At 49.5% G+C, this 21,898-nt stretch overlaps 8 protein-coding genes across 8 annotated transcripts; 4 read left to right on the top strand and 4 right to left on the bottom strand.

Annotated features, from left to right (window-relative positions):
- Positions 1-13: 13 nt before the first annotated feature.
- DFL_004962 (uncharacterized protein) lies at positions 14-1,801 on the bottom strand (the record flags this gene model as incomplete). Its single annotated transcript, XM_067634145.1, has 5 exons — positions 14-58; positions 122-519; positions 573-1,450; positions 1,516-1,595; positions 1,679-1,801. 5 exons carry the CDS (start codon positions 1,799-1,801, stop codon positions 14-16), a joined length of 1,524 nt encoding a protein of 507 aa, XP_067492243.1.
- A 461-nt stretch (positions 1,802-2,262) lies between these two features.
- On the bottom strand, positions 2,263-3,153 carry DFL_004961 (uncharacterized protein; the record flags this gene model as incomplete). Its single annotated transcript, XM_067634144.1, has 6 exons — positions 2,263-2,598; positions 2,664-2,685; positions 2,774-2,799; positions 2,883-2,936; positions 2,994-3,035; positions 3,106-3,153. The coding sequence occupies 6 exons, from the start codon at positions 3,151-3,153 to the stop codon at positions 2,263-2,265; spliced, it is 528 nt and encodes a 175-aa protein (XP_067492242.1).
- Positions 3,154-3,390: 237 nt separating this feature from the next.
- DFL_004960 (uncharacterized protein) lies at positions 3,391-4,255 on the top strand (the record flags this gene model as incomplete). The annotated part of the gene is made up of 6 exons (XM_067634143.1): positions 3,391-3,437; positions 3,496-3,550; positions 3,618-3,635; positions 3,712-3,811; positions 3,885-4,117; positions 4,181-4,255. The coding sequence occupies 6 exons, from the start codon at positions 3,391-3,393 to the stop codon at positions 4,253-4,255; spliced, it is 528 nt and encodes a 175-aa protein (XP_067492241.1).
- Positions 4,256-4,273: 18 nt separating this feature from the next.
- Positions 4,274-5,356, bottom strand: DFL_004959 (uncharacterized protein; the record flags this gene model as incomplete). The annotated part of the gene is made up of 1 exon (XM_067634141.1): positions 4,274-5,356. One exon carries the CDS (start codon positions 5,354-5,356, stop codon positions 4,274-4,276), a length of 1,083 nt encoding a protein of 360 aa, XP_067492240.1.
- Positions 5,357-6,003: 647 nt separating this feature from the next.
- Positions 6,004-8,373, top strand: DFL_004958 (uncharacterized protein; the record flags this gene model as incomplete). The annotated part of the gene is made up of 5 exons (XM_067634140.1): positions 6,004-7,077; positions 7,140-7,247; positions 7,333-7,626; positions 7,697-8,089; positions 8,149-8,373. The coding sequence occupies 5 exons, from the start codon at positions 6,004-6,006 to the stop codon at positions 8,371-8,373; spliced, it is 2,094 nt and encodes a 697-aa protein (XP_067492239.1).
- Positions 8,374-12,212: 3,839 nt separating this feature from the next.
- Positions 12,213-13,506, top strand: DFL_004957 (uncharacterized protein; the record flags this gene model as incomplete). The annotated part of the gene is made up of 2 exons (XM_067634139.1): positions 12,213-13,373; positions 13,438-13,506. 2 exons carry the CDS (start codon positions 12,213-12,215, stop codon positions 13,504-13,506), a joined length of 1,230 nt encoding a protein of 409 aa, XP_067492238.1.
- A 752-nt stretch (positions 13,507-14,258) lies between these two features.
- On the top strand, positions 14,259-16,911 carry DFL_004956 (uncharacterized protein; the record flags this gene model as incomplete). The annotated part of the gene is made up of 7 exons (XM_067634138.1): positions 14,259-14,304; positions 14,357-14,612; positions 14,675-15,403; positions 15,467-16,100; positions 16,209-16,365; positions 16,505-16,699; positions 16,760-16,911. 7 exons carry the CDS (start codon positions 14,259-14,261, stop codon positions 16,909-16,911), a joined length of 2,169 nt encoding a protein of 722 aa, XP_067492237.1.
- Positions 16,912-18,474: 1,563 nt separating this feature from the next.
- On the bottom strand, positions 18,475-19,838 carry DFL_004955 (uncharacterized protein; the record flags this gene model as incomplete). Its single annotated transcript, XM_067634137.1, has 3 exons — positions 18,475-19,365; positions 19,446-19,661; positions 19,722-19,838. 3 exons carry the CDS (start codon positions 19,836-19,838, stop codon positions 18,475-18,477), a joined length of 1,224 nt encoding a protein of 407 aa, XP_067492236.1.
- Positions 19,839-21,898: the final 2,060 nt, after the last annotated feature.

Below are 21,898 nucleotides of genomic sequence, written 5' to 3'. Positions count from 1 at the left end.
CGGTGTTAAAACTTTAGTGCGGCGAAATCATGAGCTCCGGTCGAACTAGGGTATCGAACTATCGGATACGTTAGCATCATTCTGTTCCCGGCAACCGATGCCTTTGTAAATTTGCACTCACCTCTTCTTCGGTCAACGCCTGCAGTTCCAAACAGCTTTCCTTCAAGGTTAGCCCTTTCTTGTGGGCATTCTTGGCCACCTTGCTTGCCATGTCGTATCCGATCTTACTGTTGAGGCAGGTAACGAGCATTAGACTTTCCGTCAGAAGCTTGGATATGCGCTCCTCGTTCGCCTGTATCCCCGAGATGCAGTGATCCTCGAACGATGCCATGGCATCCGCCAGCAACCTGATAGAATGTAGAATGTTTTTTGCCAGGACGGGTTTAAAAACATTTAGTTCGAAATGGCCACTGGCGCCGGCAATTGTAACAGCAACGTGGTTGCCCATTACCTGGGCACAGACCATGGTCATCGCTTCGCATTGGGTGGGATTGACTTTCCCGGGCATAATCGAAGATCCTTATCACCATGTTAGAATCATCCGTAGAGGTAAATTGGGTCGGTTGGGATACCTGGTTCGTTTTCAGGGAGGCTTAGTTCACCAAGTCCACACCGAGGGCCGCTTCCGAGAAATCGGATGTCGTTGGCAATTTTGGTCAAACTTGCCGCGAGTGTGTTCAAGGCTCCGCTTGCTTCGACGATGGCGTCGTGTGCTGCTAGGGCTTCAAATTTATTCGGTGCCGTCTTGAACGGGTATCCTGTAATCTTGGACACTTCTTCGGCCACTTTGACATCAAACCCTATTTTGGTATTGAGCCCCGTGCCAACCGCCGTGCCACCCTGAGCCAAAAGCGACAGACGCGGAAGGGTAGACTCAACGCGAGCGATACCAAACTCAAGCTGGGTAGCATACCCGGAAAATTCCTGCCCCAGCGTAAGCGGTGTGGCGTCCTGCAGATGAGTTCTGCCGATCTTGATGATCCGATCGAACTCTTGGGATTTCGCTACGAACGCCCGATGTAGACTTTTGAGGGCAGGGAGGAGCCTCTGGTTGATCTCAAGCACAACGGAGATATGCATGACAGTAGGGAACGTGTCATTGGAGCTGGCGGACATGTTTACATGATCATTCGGGTGAACCGGGGACTTGGTACCCAATTTTCCTCCGAGGATCTCGATCGCCCTGTTTGAAATTACTTCGTTGGCATTCATGTTGGACTGCGTCCCAGATCCGGTCTGCCAAACCACGAGCGGGAAATCATCGGATGATATTTTGCCTTGTCCGTCAATGACTTCCTGGGCGGCTTGTTGGATCGCATTACCGATCTTTTCGTCGAGGCCATAGGTCATATTGACGGCCGCCGCGGCCTTTTTGAGAACACCGAAGGCCTTGATGATAGGCTCTGGCATTCGATCCGCAGGCTGGTTGATCTTAAAATTGGATAGAGACCTGTTAGGTTTTGAAAGGTTCAGCGCCCCGGAACTGGTTTAAGGGCATCGGAAGGCATGATTGACCTGAATGTTTGTGCGCCATAGTACCGCTCATTGGGTACTTCGACCGGACCGAAAGCATCGGTCTCGGTTCTTGTTCCGGACTATCGGCATCAGGAATATGCATCAGTTTGATGTTCAGGTGACATACGTATGCAAACCTTTTTTTGCGGGAGGTGATATATACCATAGAGGAGGCAGATATCGAGAACGAACGGGAAGGTCGAATTTGAAATCCTCCTGTCGACGTGAATGCTGCTAACCGTTTTGTGGTCAGGGAGGATTTGGAAAGCCTGCTAATCAAGCTCATCCTTTAAGGAGAGAGTGGGCTAAGAGGGGGTCGACTTCGGCGTAGGGTTATCGTTGGGGATTTACAATTGGCATGTGCAATGGCAGGTCCTTCCTTATAGTGTGGCGTGAGATAATCGGTATCAAATTTGACTTCGGCAATTTAGCGAAACCGGGACCTAGGTTAAGGCAAGCCGATGTCTCGATCCAGCTGCTCTGCCGTCAACCCGAACATGAACCCGATATTTTAAATTTACGTCTCAACTAATCGCTGTACGTTCGGTAAGTACTTATTAACTACCTGCTCTGCTTACTTAAGCACTTGAGTGAGTGGGTATGCAAGTACTATATCGATACCGACGGGAGGGGGAAGAGAAGAAAGACGCCACTACGATTGTCAATGCAATCAATGCCCTTTGACGAATATAGATCGGGCTCCCACTTCATACATAAAAGGCTGTAGAGCAGCCATTGCATCGATCCTTATACCCCATCTTCAGCCTCGCCTTCAACCTCATTGCCTCCTTCTAACACACGAGCTTCGCGTATTTGAACTTCAGTTCGAGGTCTATCGGACTCGTCCGTCTCTACCAGCCCAATCCGCTTGACTATAGACATCCCACTTTTTACCCTGCCGAAGATGATATGCTTGCCGTCCAACCATGGCGTTGGCGCGAGCGTGATGAAGAACTGCGATCCCTCGGTTTTGGGCCCACTATTGGCCATCGAAAGGATACCCGCTCCGCTATGTTTTAAAAGTGGATGCGGATCATCAAGTGGTTTTTCTCCGTATATCGACGAACCTCCTCGACCGGTTCCCTGAACAACTAGCATGTCAGCCTACAATACCGAGTGCTTTGGTGCGTGGTAGCCTTCGAGCATACGGTTGGGTCCCCTCCTTGTATCCTACGCCGCCATGTGGTGGAAGAGGTTCTGGGTCAGCGTGTCGTCGCGGGGGCCGAACGGGCGGATGGATCGTCCAATTGTAACATACATGAAATCCTTGATGATTCTATGGAACTGAGTAAATCGGCGTAATCGGCCGACAGTTAGCTGCCTATCCATTTACCCAAGGGCGTCAAAATCAACGAACAGGCACATACTGTAACGCCATTGTAATAATTCTTCGAAGCCAACGTGGCAAAATTCCTGCAGGCCTACCAAGTCGCCAAAGGTCAGATCGAGAGACAACAGATATGGCGACGAATAGATACCCGCGGTGCATGGTCGGTGTACAGCTCGACGATAATTCGGCCCTATGTATGCTCGGCGTGTCAGTCCACCTGAATTTAACCTCAAAAAGATCGAGACGTCTCCATTGCCCACCATGTTCGTGTCGAGTAACACGTACTCGGCGTCCGCGCCCGAGGCCATTCTGGATCGAGGGTTTAGGGCGATAAGATTTTGTAAATTTCCCAGCAAGCTAAGGCGGACTCTGAGTATCGATATGCAAGTATGTACGTGAAGCGATGTTGTCTTGGCAGGTTTGAGGGAACAGCCGAAATTTGGACCTTTTCCACCCGGGTCTTCCACCACTGCATCCTCAAACGTCCAACTATCACCAACGTCATATTTTCCCTCTTGCACCACCGTCGCGGCGACCAGTACACGATGGGCTCAAACCAGTCGAGTTTATCGGACCAACATGTCTTCCAAAGGTCAGCGGTCTGCGATCGGGATTGACCCGACTTTCTGGGCTAAAGGATTTTTTTTTAGTGGACAGGGTCAAATCGGCTTCAATCTTATGAATTCGCTTCAACAAAGCCCTGAGGTATGCTAAAGATGCAACCGACATTCTCTATGCTACATGTACACCCGCTAATTACCATCTCCTCCAGTCTGATACAACGCGCGAGGTAGAACTCCGATTCGGTCTAATCGAGATTCGGTACAAGACACTGACCCGTTGACACTATCTTTATGTCGGAGCAGCGATTGGCAAGTTTAGATGTACAGAAGCGGGTAACGGATGAACTCCAACGGTTACAGAACAAGGAGGATCAAATATCCAAAGCCACGGATGAACAGATAGGTATGATTTAGTACCACCATCGACCCCGGGGGGGTTCAATTGCCCGAAGCTGTTGATCTAATATAAGTTATAGCAAAAGAATACGGGGAAGATTCCCAGATCGACCGGAGCTCGGTTGCTCGATCGATATCTACGTTATCCCAAAAACTCCGAAATCAATCTGGGTCCGTTGATCAAAGCGAGGTGGTGAAAAAGGCAGAGACCGCGGTAGTGCGGTGTCTCCGCTTAAACGACCGCCGGCCTCTGGATTGTTGGAAGGAGGTAGAAGAATTCAAACGGGAGGTCACTCGATTGGAAAATACATTTGTGAGCAAGGTTGTGGGAGATGTTTAGGTTGTGTTTTAACCAATGCCTTGATTCATAATCTAGGGTAGGGTCCTCGGCGGGAGAGCGAATGGAAATGTTCATCATACGCGTATTCGACTGTTCTCAAGTCCGCTGTAAGATAACGGTTAAACAAGTCTATACGGGGGTTAGCTGTTCTTTGGTGAGGGACTGGATGTATCGTGCTGCTTTGGACGCGGCTAGATGTGTACAGCTCTCTATTTGCGTCAACCCAACTTTCCATCCTCCTCTTTTTTCGATTTTTTCTACTCGAGTCCTCAGTCCCGTCGAAGGGAGCCGTGACAGGTCGCCCCGGACGGGGTCAAAATCTGTAGTAGATAGTATCGTCAGAATTTCACAAGCTTCATCCTCCTCGTACGAGTCCGGGTCGTTTAGAAGAACCGCCGTTTCCCCTCCGTTATCTTCTGAATGCGGCAGAGGGATGAGAGCGAACGTTGTTGTGAATGGGAGTGATTGACGAAGTGATATCGGGTGGTAGAGTGACGCATCGCAGAATATCCTTTCCTCGGTTTGATTCCACGAGGCGAGTGGTAACCTGCTTGACTTGAGGGCTGCTACGATTGCATACCAAGCCGCATCGAGAATGTTCCCATCCAGTGATATGCACAATACGTCAACGTATAGAGACCAATATCCTTTGATTTTTGTAGTCGATGTGATGCCGCCGTCACCGTCACCGTCGTATATCCGGAGGGAATCCAGACTGACCAACTTTGTGACATTGATGAGTTCATGCAGCTGGTCGGAAAGAGTTTGAGCTAGCCCTCCCGGTGGCCCAAGCGGGTATTTTTTCGAACATCCGGTCGATAGCTCAACGTTCGGTACGATCAGCCCACCCCAACTGGCACCTCCAGCACCGCGGCTGCCACAAGCGTGGGTCGCTGATGTCGGAGAACTATGGTATGATTCAAACCGGGAAGGGTCATCACCAGGAGCGACGGTGAGGATCTCACCCCTGATGCCACAAACCACAGCGGTGTCCCCAGCTCGCACAACAGCAGATCCGTGGGCATGACTGAGAGAGTTTGTCGTCAGGGTGAAATCACGACATTGGGAAGGGCTCCGTCCGTTGGGACGGGTTGGAGGGCTGCGTAAGAAATGCCGTTGTAGATACAGAGCCGGTGATATCTGGCGGAAGAGAGAGGTTGAGAATGTAAGCGGAGGAGGCTGACTGCCGACCTGTGGGGTTAGAGTGGACATTTGTGATAATAGCTTCGGGTTTGCATTGCATCGGGAGAAGCCGATGTTGGATGGATTTGATTCGAAGGGAAAACCCAATCCAGACCGGGCCTATTCCAAAATGCAACGCTTGGAAATGTGTTGTTCACACCGACATTAACTTCAGGCTTCAACTTCAAATCCAGGCCCAAGGAGGTACCCGTATACCTAATATATGGGGTTCTCAAGCTCTGCTACCAACCCGCCTACCTACGTATTTGGGTACTTTGGTATTTACGTGGGTGGTCAAGTAAGTCAACAAGTCAATACGTGCTTACTTGGAACTGTTTGGATTCATACGGTTGCTCAAGTAGCTACTTACCCAAGTGAGCCGGGAACGATCCCAGGGTTGTCGTGATGAAGCTTGATCGATGCACCAGCAGGCGTAGTTGAACCTCTCATCAACACCTTCTTCACCTTCATATCTTCTCTTCTCTTCCTCACCCCTTCCATCCATCCCTCCTCCCATCATCATCGCCATCTTTTTCCAAGGTGCCGGCAGCCTATACGGCAATAGCTATTCCCTACTACCATCTCCAATCTAGAGATATCGCTTTCCAAGCTTCTTTCGATGGTATAAGTACCTAGGACTCGAAATACATATATCTCATATGCAGGAACCGACCAATATGCCGCTCCTTGAAACTTCCTCAGACGGCAAATCTTGGCCATCCTCCTTGACCACCTTGGGTCCAGAGCAGGTTGCTCAAGGTCTCGACAACGTAGTCCCACATCCACAACTGGCCTATTGCATTACACCTACGATTCAACCCGTCATGAGCCTTGGTACAGCTGCCTCGCAAACCATGTCTGCCACCATCGTATCGCCCGGTTCAGGTGGCGGACACGAAATCCGCCCAATAGCAAACCCTCTCTCCTATACATCTTCCGTTGTTTCGGATCCACCTCTCCCTACAGGCATCCCGCGAGCGGATCCTGCGTTTACCAATATCCAACAACCCAGCATCTTGAACCACCCCGCCATAATGCAAATCCCCGGTGCCCGCAGCCCAGCTCGGCCGATGGTGTTACAGGGTGTCCCAATTTATTCGAATATCGGCCACATGGTCGAAGGGAGCGGCCTCCAAACTCAGCTCGTTGGTGGGTTCGGGGCATATGCAGGACCGGTAACCTTCGGCACTGCCCAACCTTCGAATGGGTTCCCTGTCACCATTTCCGGTAACGAAATCCAACATATGCAAAACTCTCAATCGGCTGCGAGCCCTCACTGCTTCACAGCCGTTGGCTCCGGGGTCTCCAACTACCCGGGACCTATCCAGCCTAACTCTGCGACCATCTCGAACCTGAATGCCGATTACCCAGAAGCCTTCACATTGCAGCCTTCGTTGAAAAATATCACCCCCCGCCAAGAGTCCATCGGGTTCAACTCCGGTCAAAGTGTCGCAGAGGCCGAGGACACAGATACTCAGCTTACCCAAGACCATGTTTCTCTAAAAACCACAAACCCTATCCCGGATCACGGCTACGCACGGGCACATGCTTGGAAGGATGCTACAGAGGACGGACTTTCTGACCTCAACAAGATGGCCCAGGCGTGGTTGAGATCAAACATCACAAGCTTTGACGACGTTTTGCAACATATACCTCTTGAAGAATTGGGGAAACAAGCGCTGATCATCCGTGAGCCAGGTTTGCTTCCACAGGGAAAAACTTGTTCTTGGAACCTCGTCAAGATCGAAAATGTAAGTTTGGATCAAATCGTCAACATGTAGGAGGGATGCAGGGTCTGACAAAGCTCCGCTAGATACCCTATAATCTTGACGACGACATGCTCTTCGAGTTTCTCGGTAAGACGCCTGGGTTGGTACCGGAGGAGCATGGAGGTATCCACATCATCATGGACCGAACAACAGTACGTATTCGTGTGGACCTGACAACCTCCCGAGCTTATCGGTATATATCTAAGAATATTCTAATCGGTACTCGCCCATGTATAGGGGAAAACCATGGACTGTTTCTTGGAGTTCCCATCCGTCGGGGCCGCTGGACGTTTTATCCAGCGATGTTGCAACAACAACCGCAGGTGCATTCTCGGCGGCCGCCATATATCTCTAGAGCTTGTCAGACGGGGCGAACTCATGCGATGGTTGTTCCCCAAGGTTAGAGGGGCAACGTGGGGAGACGACGGCGACCTCGTTGTTAGCGAGTGGACGGCCCTGAATGCACCGGTCGAAATAATCAGTAAGGAAGAATTGGTGATGATCCTTGGTCACGCGCGCACGCCTCACCGAGTGAGTATATCCCACGATCCTGTGTGATACGGGATGATCGATCTGATGCATACGTTGTTTGATCTACCAGTCGCCATTCAGCAGGAAATGTCTCCAACGTCCATACGAATCTTTGATGAGCGTGGTTACGAAGTTCCCTTGGAAAGAAACCGACGATTATACATTGAAGCAGCGGGATTTGATATTCCAGGCTGCTTTTGAAGCGGGCGAGTTGTTGAAACGCCAAATTCTTCGTGGCAAGGCAGGCCCGAATGTCGATTTGAGGCTTCTGCGACGTCTTTGCCGCACGATTTCGTTTTGCCCCGGGTTCACCTACAGACAAAAACTGACATTCTTAGATGCGATGGGGATCACTACGACCGAATGTTTCACGATCTTGGGTGACTTGGGAATTTCTCACCCTCTGGCGACCCAGTTCCAAGCGCTAACGGTCAGGCCTGGTGCGGATTATGTGGCGGTTGAGGTTTGTCCATGTGTCTCGTTTGTGGCGTTTTACCGGGAATCGAGCTAACATTTTTATAGGCTATCGCGAATTTGGTAGCGGATGGTGGGTCGCGGGGGAACGGCATTCGGAACGAGTCAGATCTGGATACTCCTGGAGCATCGAACGAAGGTGGAAATTGTGAGCTGACGATGAGGGCAGCGGCAGCCATCGAGCTAGAGGCTGTCATCGCTGCCATAAAGGCGACATTTGCGTCGGGCGGGGACACGATGAATCGTCCGGGCCGAGTTCGAGGGTACCGTTAACCCTCCCAAGAATACACTTACTTGTTTCCTAGCATGTCCTTTCGGTTCTTCATCTGATGCTCTTGCTCCGCATTCCAATCATCCAAGATGTTGGGCATCAATTCGCTTGATGTTTTATCAATTACCAACGTACGAAAACGGTATGCATACTTGGGTACCAACTTCATAAAGCACGTTGCTTCTCCGGGATCAATTAACCCTCGAACAGCAACGGCACTTGCATGTATATATCCCAAATAACAATAACAAATGTACCGGCTGGCAATACATCGTACTTGCAGACGTATCTCTACTGTAGGGGAAAAAAAAAAAACCAGAGGAAGAAGAAACGGGCGCTAATTGCCCAGACGGATCAGAGAAGCGAGGTTGGATGGAAAGGAAAAAGAAAAACCAGAAAGAAAGTTTACAATGTCTTGGTTTGCTTTTTGGGGCTGTTTCAAGTGAGACATTCTCTGAGACATTGGACCGCGAAAAAGGTTTAGTTGGTCTCATTGGTCAGGCCACTACGCCGGGTCCATTCCATAATTTCTAAGACTAAAGTTCATTCGGAATACGACGAAGCGCCGAGGACTTTTGGGAGGAAACGATTGATTATTGTGCTAATACAGACTTTACTTTTTTTATTATTTTATTTTAAAAAATATTTTTATCTCTCTTTTTTTTGGGATTTATCTAATCCGCGCTGCAAGTCCGGGTAGACCCAAAGTAGGTATCTATAGGCTGGAAGGGCATATTAATGACCTTGGAGATTTACATGCATCGATATAGAGTAAAAAGCACTTTAGCCAGCAAGGAGTAGGAAATCTGTAGGCGAGGATGTCTGCCTGCTGGGTAATGTAATGTGCATACAACAGAGAAGGACACAATGGTGGAGAAACCGGAAGATTTTGGAGGCTGGAGCGTGGTGGTGTGGGTCGGCATTGAGCTGAGCGGGCTGGCTTCCACGTTTTTATTTTGGATTTTTTGGAGAAATTGCGTTCCTCGGAATTAGCGCGCACGTGGTAGCTCCGCTGGAACGGGGGTAGTGATAATGGCAGGTTTGGCCGAAGGCAGAGGAGGAGGTCAGACGGGCCTGGGGACCGGTCCACCGCGCACACTTTTCTCTCTTTGCCTTTTTACCTCCATAACGTGTTGATTTACCACGCGAACCGGACTAAACATAACATGACCTGATCGATACAAACGTATTCCGTACATATGAAGTATACAGATCTACAGATGTGTTCGAGTGCTTGGATAATGAGGGAGGAGAGGGAGAGGCATGGATGTGGCGACCCAGCCGGGTGGTGGCAGCGGAGAAGGCTTTTCGTGTGAGCAGCCAGAAACAAGCTGTCGGGACTGCTGATCGCTGCTAAAAAGGGGTTCACCAGATCTGGCTGGCCAGCCGGGCTCTGCGGCCTCTGCGGCCCTCATGTAGAGCCCCTCATGGCACCATGTAGGGACAGGTATGGAAGTCCTTCAGGGGACCGGTTCAGGGGTAGCCTATAATCGACCCATCTGGCTTCATATCATCCAGAGTTTGGTTCAACCCATCCAGCCAATCACATCGCCAGCGTAGCGAGCTGTATCCAAACCCACACACACACACACGGGATTCCCCATCTCCAAGAAATCGCTCGATAAGGTTGCAAATGAAAAAAAATAAAAAATGGAGCGGCTGATTCGAAGTCCCAAATGCGCGTTTCCCGACTTGTGTCGTGCAAGTACTCTGTACTTATGTGCATACAGACAGATATCCAGACATCCTTAGGCCTGGGTGTCTGTGTGCAAGTATGTACAGGTACACTGCTCTAATTCCACCCCGACTTTTTTTTTTTTTTTTTTTTTTCCTTCGATACAAATCCTCCGCTGGAGACTGAAAAACACTAATGAATCGTACTCGTCCAGGCCTCGATTCGTCAACCCATTCGATGAATTCCATCTGGCCTTACAGAAACAATAGCCGGTTTCCATCCTGCTATGGATGGGACGACTGATGCAATGGCTCGGAGTAATCCAGGTCTGCCTGGTTTCCTTCCCTGTTCTGAACATTACCCTGTGCGGTGCGACCTGACCCTAAACGGCGGTATCAACTTATGTTGCGAAAGGGAAAAAAAGAAGGCCTGCGTACCAGACCCCTTGCGAACCCCGGCTGGGGTTCTTCATCTTCGTCTTCACCTTTTTTTTGTTTTGTTTTTTTTTTCTTTTGAGGGCGGCCAGAACCTCCAGGTGTACCGTGTACACGCACAGATAGCACACGCAACATATCGAACCAAGTACATCCGTACATACATAGGTACATTCATGCTTCTAGATATGCAATCTTAATTACCTACCTAGATTTTCCGTTGCCCTTGTATGTGCGCGTGTGCGTGATTTCGGAGCTGAAATATTGCTGTTGCTGTTGCTCTCTTTGACGGGATGCTACGCAATATAAACAATCATCACCATCATCGTCACCGTCATCGTTTGCTGTAAAAGTAAGTACATACAAATCCCTTCGTCGGCGTTTTCCATTGCCTCACCAAATCCCACAACATCCCTTCCGGGGCTAACTGATTAAAGCATCCGTCCCTCACTTCTGGATCCTGAGCGCAGAGGAAAGAAAGCCAGCAGAACGTGGATAAATAAGCGTCGGCACTAGTGTTCGTTTCTCTAAACCTCTTCTCGCTTAGCCGTCTGCAGAACCTCATCCAAATCAAAACGCCGAAGAGAAAATTACCAGGGAAAAAAGAAACCACAGGCCAAAATCAGAAGAAGAAAAGGCAAGGCCGCTGAAAAATGGGAGACCGAACTCCATATCAGCTTGGTCGTTGCGCTAATGCAGCTTGGATATGCGTGTGCATGGATGGGTATCATTTGATTTCCTAATGGTGCACCAGTCGTCTGGTCCTCTCTTTTTGCCCCACCAGCCTTTCCCTTGGTGTGGTGAGGTCGGGTCTTCTTTTCTCTCAAATGGTCTGCCCCTCCCGACGAAAGAACTGCATGAGCAACTGACATGGATTGTATTGGCTTCCCGACAGAACCCAAATCTCGGGAAACATGTCCCTGTACATTGCTCGTGCTTCCTGCCCCTAGACTTGCTTGGGTGTAGAGGCTAGGGAAACGAGGAATAAGAAAGAAGATAGCACGCATGCACACACGAGGTACATGGCGTCTGCTAATATTCTCGCTTTGGCTTTATATTACCTCCTCCGCACGAATAATATTTTCCTGATGGTCGATTTTATCACCGTATCCACTCCGGCGGGAGTATATATATACCTTCGCCTTACTCCCACGCCGCCCAAAAAAGTGATGATCATCGTACCGTCCTGACGAACTTCCTCTTTATCCCTCTTATTCCTCTCCCTTCCCCATATCCATCTCCATCTCCATCTCCATCTAGCATCTCGACTTCTTGAGAGTCATCCTTTTACACATCCAGAGTATAGCCGACCATTACTTCGCTCCAAAGGATCCCTATCTATCGCTTCGACCCACCAGCGCTTCGGAAAACCTTTTTTTTTTTCCTCTCTCTCTCTACCTTCCTATCCCGACGTTTAAATCATCAGCCGTCTGCTTTTGAAAAAGAGAAACAAACGGAGTCTTTCTTCAAGATAGATTCATTCCAAAGCTAGTAGCAACATCAACGAGCTGTTGGGACTTTAATTCCCAATATAATATTCAAAACGGCGGCCATAACCTATCATACTTTGATTCGACAGACGCCTCCCCTTCCCCATCTCATCCCGGCGTCCCCGGTGTCTTATTATCCAAGCCCTGCTCCAAGCAATTGCTCGGATAAGATAGCAACATCGCCAAACTTTCCACAGACCCATTCGACATCTTATTGGGCTACTCCCGCATCAACGCCCGACATGACATCCACGCTTCCATTAACGACAACATCCTCTTATGCTTCACCCCCCCTCGTAAATGCAATGTCCACAATCCACCCTCTTCCATCGCCACCTGCAAATGATGCAGAATTACCTAAACCGCATGGTGACGCTGCCGGTTCAATCCTAGCATCTCGAAGACAGAATGTATCCCTGCCGGCATTCACGTTTCCTTCTCCAACCCAGCGCACCTTTGGCTATGGATTGCAGAGCCCTGCTCCGAGCCTACTAACGCCGCCTTCCGGCAATGACCACATCGGTCCCGTAGATGGGGGTAATGCGGGTTTCTGGGCAAATACTGCACCATCCCATGCAACTGCTTCCGCAAACTTCCCATATGGTTCGGGCTCATCATCACAATCTACCTATGCGACAGCTCCCTCGCCTGCTTATGCTAATCGAGGGGTTGTTTCGCCTGTAAACCCAAGCAACCGGGGCCAGCCTTTAAGCCCTCACCACCAGGATGCAGTTCCATCTTCGGCTGCCCAACACCCTGGGTTCGATGGCAACTCTTATAACTCCAGCCTTGCCGTCCCAAACCATCAAAGCCATTCGTATTCGCAGGGCTATCCCTACCCCACGCAGGCCCCTCTGACACCGGTGCCCCAAAATACCATCACTTCACCACATGATGCCTACTCATCCCCTCCCTCGTCGCTCCCACCTCCTACCCCATCATCAGGTTATTATGCACAGCACAGTCCGACATATCCATATCACGGCCATCCGATCTCAGTCGGGCCGGCCTCGCCATCTGTAAACCGCCCAACCGCCTCTGCACCCATGTCTCATCTTCATTCTCTTCATGCATCAAACCCTCTGGCGCACAACAGCTACCAACCCGCTCACCCTCGGTATCTCGCCGCAGGGATGGCCACCAATATGTATGCCCAGCACGGTGCGACTATCATCGGTGGCTTGACGCCACATCTGGCTGGGTCGGCTCTTCAGCATTCACACATGCACCCATCGCAGCATGCTCCGGTACCTCACCAAGAGCGGCCATTCCGGTGTGATCAGTGCCCTCAAAGTTTTAACCGCAATCATGATTTGAAGAGACACAAGCGGATCCACCTTGCTGTCAAGCCTTTCCCGTGCCCCAATTGCGACAAAAGCTTTAGCCGGAAAGATGCGCTGAAGGTAAGAACGTCTCGCATAAACAGCCACTTGTTCGTTTAAATGCTAACCGAAATTTTCTTTGCAGCGTCACGTTCTTGTGAAGGGATGCGGTAATGCAAGTGCTGGCTCCAAACCCGCCAACCCCGGATCTTGATTTCGCCATGAGTGAAATTTAGGTTTTAATTGTTTTTTTTTTTTCTTTTCCCACGCCTTCTGCTTCGGTGGCGGCGAACTTGAACCGTTGGTTTGCTCTTTCTTTCCCCGATGGAGTTTCAATACCCCCATGTTAGGATATGCTTGTCGATGGCGTACAGTGGTTTCTTCGGGCATTCGCTTGGCATATTCCCTCATACTTACTACGTATATACCTACCTCTCTTGTATATTTTTCTTTGGCACACGGATGGAGTTTCAGGCGCTTGATGGTTTATCTTCGGGAAAGGAAAATATAACGTCCTATGACTGGTAAATAATAATGTCACATGTATCTATAGCGGTGATTGCAAAAACAAATACAATCCAGATGAAACAAGTAATCTCGTAGGCCAGATATCTCCCGATGCCTCCCGTTATACCTTTACTGTTCCGTGTTGCGTTGGATTTCCCCATGTTACACGAAACTATTGTCTATTCACGTGACGCTAACCGACCAAAATCCAACACTATCCAACACATGCAAAAAAACACCTTCGACCCCCAACGAGACATTTTGGTAATCTCATATCGTCGAGTCGGTGTTTATAGTTTCTCGAAGGCGAAGTTTCTCCAGGCCTGCAAAAGATTCCATCAGTTGCTCTGGCTTCACGAGCTCAACCATCTAGTTTTTCAACTCCTACCTGACAAAAGAGGGACGGTCTCGACTTCCTAGGAACGAAGACTAATTTTCTCGCTGATTCCATAGCGCGAAATGGAGACCAACGGGTCCCGAGGTGTGGATGACACGCGGTCGGCGGGTAAGAACACCCTTTTAACACGCGCGTCCGGTCTTTTTCTAACTCGATCCAGTCGGGCCCTGGAGATTGGGCAGAGCGCTGGGAGAAGGGGCATCCGGCCGTGTCTGCCTCGGAAAGCATCAGAAAACGGGACGATTCGCCGCCATCAAGGTTATCAACAAAGATAAAACCCGAGGAACGACAACCAGCATCCAGGAAGCCGGTTGTGACATCCAGCATGCCATCGAGAGGGAGATTGCTGTCATGAACATCCCAACGCACCCTAACGTGATCGAGCTGTACGAGATCTGGGATGGTAGGGATGAGACGTAAGTTGGATACGCGCACGCAAGTATTCAAACCGTATCTAAGATCGTTCGTGGCTCGTTAGGTACCTCGTCCTGGAGTACGTTGGCGGCGGGGATCTATTGCAATACATGACCAGGAAACGTTTTCTACCCGAGAAAGAAGTTGCACGGCTTTTCGAGCAGCTCATCACCGGTCTCTCGCACCTTCACCGGTTTTCGATATACCACCGGGACCTAAAGCATGAGAACCTCATGATGGACCGAAACGGTAACGTGAAAATCGGAGACTTCGGCATGGCGGCATTGCAACCGGCTGGTGAGAAATTTACGAGTGCTTGCGGATCCCCCAACTACGCAGCTCCGGAGGTCGTACAAGGGTTGCCATACGACGGTTCGACTGCGGATATCTGGTCATCAGGTGTTATACTCTACGGGATGCTGACGCACCAGCTTCCGTTCGACGACCCCGATACGTCTGCGATCTTAAGCCGGATAGTCTGTGCGGAATACAAGCTGCCGAGGTCGATATCGTCCGAGGCTGCAGATTTAATCGGACGCATGTTGGAATTAGATCCGGCGAGGAGGATTAAATTCGAAAGTATATTTGAACATCCGTTTATCACGAAACACCGAAGTCGAACCCCGAGTTTCCCTCCGAGTGCTGCCGTCCAAAGCCATACGGTACGGGATGCCAGCGTACGCATGGCTATGAGGGAAGTCCGACAGATCGACATGGACATCGTGGCAAGGCTGAAGGCGCTCTGGATGACTCGGGACGAAGCGGTATTGGCGAATAAAGTGCTATTCCAAGAGTTAGCTAAGATCTCAAGACCGCTCCCGGATTGAAAACAAAAACTAATCCGAAAACACGGCAGGACGTCGCTAGAAAGGCTCTTCTACGAATTACTTCTCCGGAGACACATCGGAGGGCAACCGACAAAGGTTTCAAACGACATCGTTCTCAAAACGAATTCTTCTACCGCCCACCCTGAGCTTGATATCGATGGGTTGCCTTTCACGAAGGTCGACAGGGAGACCCCGTTCTTATATCGGGAGATGCCCATCCCTGTCGAGCCAGATTCAAAACCCACGATTCCGGATTGGGCCCGGGAGTTCGAGAGTCCGAACTTGGATTCTAGGACCATTGCTGACGAGAATATGGTCGGAGACAAGGCTCTTGGGAACAATAGTCGGCCTAAGGCTTCCTTGGATGTGCGATCTCCTTTGGCACCCCTTGTTGAAAGTATGAAGCGCGAACTGGCAGAGTTACACCCCCAAACATTACACGCGGAGAACTATGACGGGAACCTATCACATATCCAGCCCGCCAGAGAGAGAAGGTTTGGGCAACTTGATGTTTTGAAAGCATATTTGAAAGTACTCTCTACCCGAAACATGTACAAACGCAAGGTCCGAAAGAGTCAATCTAGGCGGTCCGTCATATTTACGGGTAGCCAACTTGAGATGGGCAACGGGGGCTCGCGCCAGTTACCAGGTCTAGGGAAACAGGTGGGTTGCAATGATATCTAATAGTGGCACAGATCAGGATTGAGCTTTGCATCAGTGGTGATCTTATTCATGAGGGCTATACGACATGTGCTGATAATAATATTCTAGACCCGAAAACCGATCGGCACCGTTCCATCTACGGATACGCGTGGGGTATCAAACCCCATACAGACCGTTGGACCGGAGAAACCTCGGGAAGGAGGGCTATTTCACGAAAAAAAGGTAGCTAAGGACGGACCGAGACCCCCCCGCCATGTGGGGAACGGTAAGTGAAAGTTCCTAGTCGTATTTTGCCTTTAATAAACATGTGCGAATCGTATTCTCTCCCTCGTTGCCGAGGCAGTGATGTCCATTTGTCGGAGACGATCTTTTGAAGGTACGTGCTAACCAATGGTTTATACCAGGATCCCACGGTGGGCGAGCTCCACTGGCTTTGCTCAATACTTCCCAAAGAAAGCAAACTATCTTTTTCCACGAGCCAGTCACGAAGTCTAGGAAAAGGCTTAATTCCATGCTCAGCATCTGGCAATCGTATGGAGCGGGCCATGTTCGGATGGATGGGAGCGATATTGTTTGGAGAGATGCTACGGTGAAGAAGCGTAGGTGGTATCTGCTTCTGACAGCTGTCGAGGGTTACTAACAGAAAGTCCAATTAGCAGGGTCTAGGCGTCCTTTTGTTTGCACCGTTCGGTTGACTGAATTGGGCGGCGGCACAGCGGTCACCATTTCCAGAGAGCGCGGGCCTGCGGCAAGGCTGAGTGGGATTGTTGCCGAATTTATCGAGCTGTTGTCGGCAGCTCACAATATCTGAACGAGGATGTTGGCGGTGGATCGGTCCGTTAAGCAGCCGATATGATGACTATCTTATGATTAGAATATTGACGAATAGATTCCTACGATATTAGACCTCGAGAAAGAGGACTGGACTGAAGACAGTGGTGATTTTTCTACTAGAGCAGCGATTCCGAGTCCGGATTTTGTGAAATTTTTGGGAAGTTGTAAAAGTGGGAGGAGGCTTGGGGCGGCCACAGCGGCCAGCTCAATACAAGATATAGCGCACAGACATGATGTTGAATACCGTGACTTTCCACTAGATCTGTCCCCCAAGCCTTTGCCACACTTTGGCTTCGTTGCTGATTCGTAGGTTCCACTCGGGATGTCGCCCCTCGAACATACTTTTCATAATTTTTGGGACTCTGGGGACGCGATTGCTTTCTGCTTCGGGTTGCCTTGTGGTCGCAGGTCCTATATTTCTAAAGAGGTTAGACAACACCCTAGGATGCCCAAATTGATGCCGTAAGGATGCATAGCCTCTGGGGTATCATTAGGATCGATTTCACCGGCGCATCACTCAAGTAGTGTCGCTTGTGCGGAAATTTAATAAGCAGGCAACGGATCCAGCCTGATGCCAGGCACATCTAGAACAATATAGATGTCCGATTCTTTGTTAAGAATATAGAGATGTGTTAGATTGAGCAACCTGAACTACAAGAGGATACGCACCTACATGATTTTGTTTATAGCACTGCAGAGCACCAATCAAGCACGCAAATTCGCGCAGACACAGACGCACCCAACAGGTTGACCTTGCCACAGTTTGTGTTACCCACCTATGACATGTTGGACAAAGACTGACCGTAGTGAGAATAACCTCTTCCAGGAAGCCCGTGTTAACGGGGTCATCAACAAAAATTAAGACAAATCCTTATTAGATACCCACTCCCCGAAAAAGGGTACCTCGGATTGAGCTGTAGGCAAAAAAGATAGCCATATCCGCCAAAAAAACAACATACCGAGACCATTGCCGGCATTGTCTGAAGAAAATGAAGCGAAAGCTTCCTGTACATGAATATAATGTTTGAACGGAAATAATAAAGCTTGTGCAGGGGCTATGCAGTCAACGAAAATGATAATGAAGTAAAGAGATTAGCTGTAATCCGAAATAACCGCACCATAATAACATAATTATCATCGATAAAGCAAAACGTAAGGGAATATCCAAATGGGAGAGATGAGGGATGAAGTAAAGGCAGTTCTGGCCACTGCCAATGTGGGTAATGACTTTTCACTGGAGATGGGTAGTAGGAGGTTGATGATCCTCCTCAGGGTGAGTGGGGTCGAAAAAGTAAAATAAAACGAAAAAGTTACAAATATGCCACCCAGCCTATATCGCTCCTGTTTAGATGAGGAAAGACAAAAAAATCGAGAACGATAATGATAATGATAACGAAAATGAAAATGAAAGGAGAAAAGAAAAGAAAAAGAAAGGAAAATCGAGGTATAGATGGCTATGAAGTCGATGGGACCCCACCGAGAATTATGGGAAGAGTGCCACCCTGTCAGGAAACTCGATTATCTCTTGGAGTATATCCTTTCATGTTTTGAAATTGAGGGATTTGAGCATTCGAGCATCTACATCTGATCGGTGGGGAGGGTTGGGATCTATCAGATTGGATAGCTGCATTGGATGTGATGGAGCGGGTGGGCCGGCCGATGAAGACCGTGGTGGAGATTGAAGCGGACCAGGAGCTGACCGAGCGGTCTGTGGATTGTAAGGAAATGCACCGCTTTCAGAAGGATAGCCTTGTTCTTTGCGCGACTCGCTCCGGGGGTCCGACAAACGTCGTTGGGGTGGGGCCCCGGTTGTGTGTGGGGGTTCTGCCTGGCTCTGGTTGTACTGACGTTCATAGTCTGCCGTCGGATAGGAACGGTGCGATTGACCGGACGATGTTGTAGGGGGGTATGAACCGTTATTGTAATTACCACTTCGCGATGGCGAGTACTGTCTGGGAGGGGGAAGAGTTGCTGTAGGCGACGCGGGGGGGTTCGCGTTTCCTCCCTGCCAATAGGCAGGATAGTCTCCAGCCGAGCCCCGCCTTTGTAAGGCATGAGGATAATTATTGGGCGCCAAAGGTGGCAAGGAAGGCGGTCGGTCGTCGTAGGACCGGTTATACTGGCTGGTGTGGTTGGGGCTTGGGGGTCGGCCGTAGGTATGATGGGAGGGGTAGTCGCCTTGCTGAGCAGACTGGGGCAGCGCAGCATGAAGCGGTAGCGGCTGACCATATGATCCATAAAGCTGTCCGACTGGGCGTGCCGGACCTCCCCGTGGTGGGATAAACCCCTGTTTCAGATGGGGGTACTGAGTGTGTGCCGGAACGAAAGCCTGTGCTTGTGATGATACTGGCGTAAAGACACATTCCTGATTAAAGCGCAGGCAGTTCCCGCATCTTCCATCCGCGGACGAATCGAATCCAGAGCAGCGTATCTATGGCTTTATTAGCGAGATCTCTTGATATGAGTGTGCGCATTGGCTCGATCAAAAGCGTGCAGTAGTAACCAGTATACCTTTCGACGTCTGCAATACCTGCAGGCAATTGCGGTCCTTTGTCTCGGGGCGGGAGGTGGTACTGGAATCATTGGTTCCCTCGGCACCTGTGCCCACATTTCGCTGGGAGGAGGTAGCTGCTGTGGGTACATCTGATCCGGAGGTTGAACGCCGTGAGAAGGCATCATTGTGGGAGGATGCATATTCCTGTCTTCAAGAGCATGCCCCGGGATATTCTGTCGAGTATATTAGTTATGATCGGCTAGATATCGGGGTTCGCCATCGAATCCACATACGGAATCATCACGTCCTCGATGTGAGAGGCGGTCGTCTGCCGGCGGCCACTGAGACCGCATTCTCGGGTCGTCTTGGTGATTCCACGAATTCCGATTGCCGGCGTTCGATGGATACATGATGTCAATGTGGGTGTATTTATACGATATCTCGTCTTCTTGAGTTGCACAGGATTCCAATCCTTCACTACAAGGCCGCCCAAGGCGCTCCGCGCCGTCCAAAGGTGCCTTGTCTTGATTTTGCAACGAAACGCGTGTTCCGGATTTATTGAGCTCTCGCCCAAGTAATTTGAGATGGCGGGGTCGTAACGGTTAATATAGTTCGTATTTAATGTATCCAAGAAGATAGCAATCTTTCTTTTCTTTCCTTTTTTTTTCTTTCACCACGATTCTGTTTCGAAGGAAACCTCGAACGTCGACTAAGAACTGCCCTGAAATCAGACTCCGAACGAGGGACCGCGGGCCTATTTTTTATGCTGGGCAAGAATTGCAGCGTCGGGAGCAGAGATGCGCGATGCGAGGGCTAATGGCCGGTGTTAAGAAACGGGTTGGGATTGAGAGATGCGCTGGGTAAGGTTCAAATAACGTGACGTTGAACCCGTTTTTAGGGATTAGAAGCTATTGAGTGGATATATTTTCCAAGGTCAGCGATTATACTCCGTCAATGATAACGACAACATCGTATTTCTCTTAGAATCTATTTTACAGACTATTGCTACCCCTGGCATAGTATGGACGTAGCAGGCGACAAGGAAGTAGTAGCTGGGGGGGTTTTTTTATAAGCCGAACGGGAGATGATGGGAGACTCACAGATAAATAACGGGCTAGATGAGAGTCAAAAGTGCAAAGATGGGGAGAAAAAATGCGGGTAGCTGTGGGACAGCAGCTGAAAATATGTAATATGGTTAGGATGAAGAAGATAGCTGTTCGACGACACCAACCAAACAAGGCTTGGAAGTGGAAGGGAGAAGGGAAGAAAAAAAAAAAAAAAAAAAAAACCAAGCTAATGGAGGCAAACACCAAAGTACGAAGGGAGTAGCGAGAGCTCGAGCTAGAGAGCGTGTGTGTGTGTGTGTGTGTGTGGTGAGAATAGCAGTGAATGAACTTGAAGAACAGCAGGCCCGGGGTTGTGCAAGGTAGGTAAATTAATCAGACAGACTAAAACAAAGGCTTGGGAGAGAGAGGAGTGCTAGTAATGGTGATGGGCAGGGATGGCGGATGGGTTATAGTGAAGAATAGGGAGCGGGTCGACCGTTTCAACCGTGCGAGGAGAGTTTGTAAGGGTGGCTACTGACCTGAAAGCTTTGTTCGTATGGTGGTAAGTTTTGGCTGGGAGGGAGAATGCAAATGTGCCGCGATGGAGAGGAGGAGGAGGAGAAGGCGAACGAAAGAGGAAAAAAAAGGATGGGACGGAAGGAGGGGTGATACAGCGATAACAGAGTTGTCGGAAGGTAGTAACTGCCAGTCAAGCGGGTAGGCAGACAGGGGTGGCGATGACTACGATGCTGATGGTGGTGATGATTGATGGTGATAGTGTGAAGTCGAAGCAGGTTGGAGCAAGAGTTAAGTAAGGTAAGTTAAGCAGTTACACTTTACAACTACTCAATTACTTAACCTACTTACTTCTGACTTACTTAGCTTAACTATTGACTATTTAGGTAACTGGACCGAAAATGCATCGAAGGAGACCAAGAGAGGGAGCGAGAGCAAGAGAAGGAGTGGAAGAGAGTAGGAGTAAAAGGAAGAGGATGAGGAAGAGGAAGAGGAAGAGGAAAAGGAAGAAGAGGAAAAGGAAGAGGAAAAGGAAGAGGAAAAGGAAGAGTGGAAGGGAGAGGCAGTGGGAGAGAAAGAGAAAAGAGAAATAAGAACAGAGGAAGAGAGTGTGTGTGGTGCGGGAAGAATGAAGATAAAAAAAAAGAACTTCTTGTTCTTGTTCTTGTTCTTCCTGTTCTTCTCGTCGTTCTTGTTCTTCGCCTCTTCTTCTCCTCTCTCCCGCCGTGAAATATGATATAAAATAAAAATAAAAATAAAAACTCACCGCGCACGCACGAGCAAACGAGACGGCAGCGGGGCCAATCCCAAGTAGGTGAACTCTTCTTCTTCTTCTTCTTCTTCTTTTTTTTTTTTCCCTTCTTGTCTCGGGCCTCGAGGTCCCAATCAGTTTCTGACTATAATAATAA

The sequence above is a fragment of the Arthrobotrys flagrans genome, assembly GCF_004000055.1.
Source record: "Arthrobotrys flagrans strain CBS H-5679 chromosome Unknown unitig_0, whole genome shotgun sequence".
Taxonomy (NCBI): domain Eukaryota; kingdom Fungi; phylum Ascomycota; class Orbiliomycetes; order Orbiliales; family Orbiliaceae; genus Arthrobotrys; species Arthrobotrys flagrans.
Note: the sequence above shows the minus strand (reverse complement) of the source record. Positions and strands in the feature narration are given on the sequence as shown.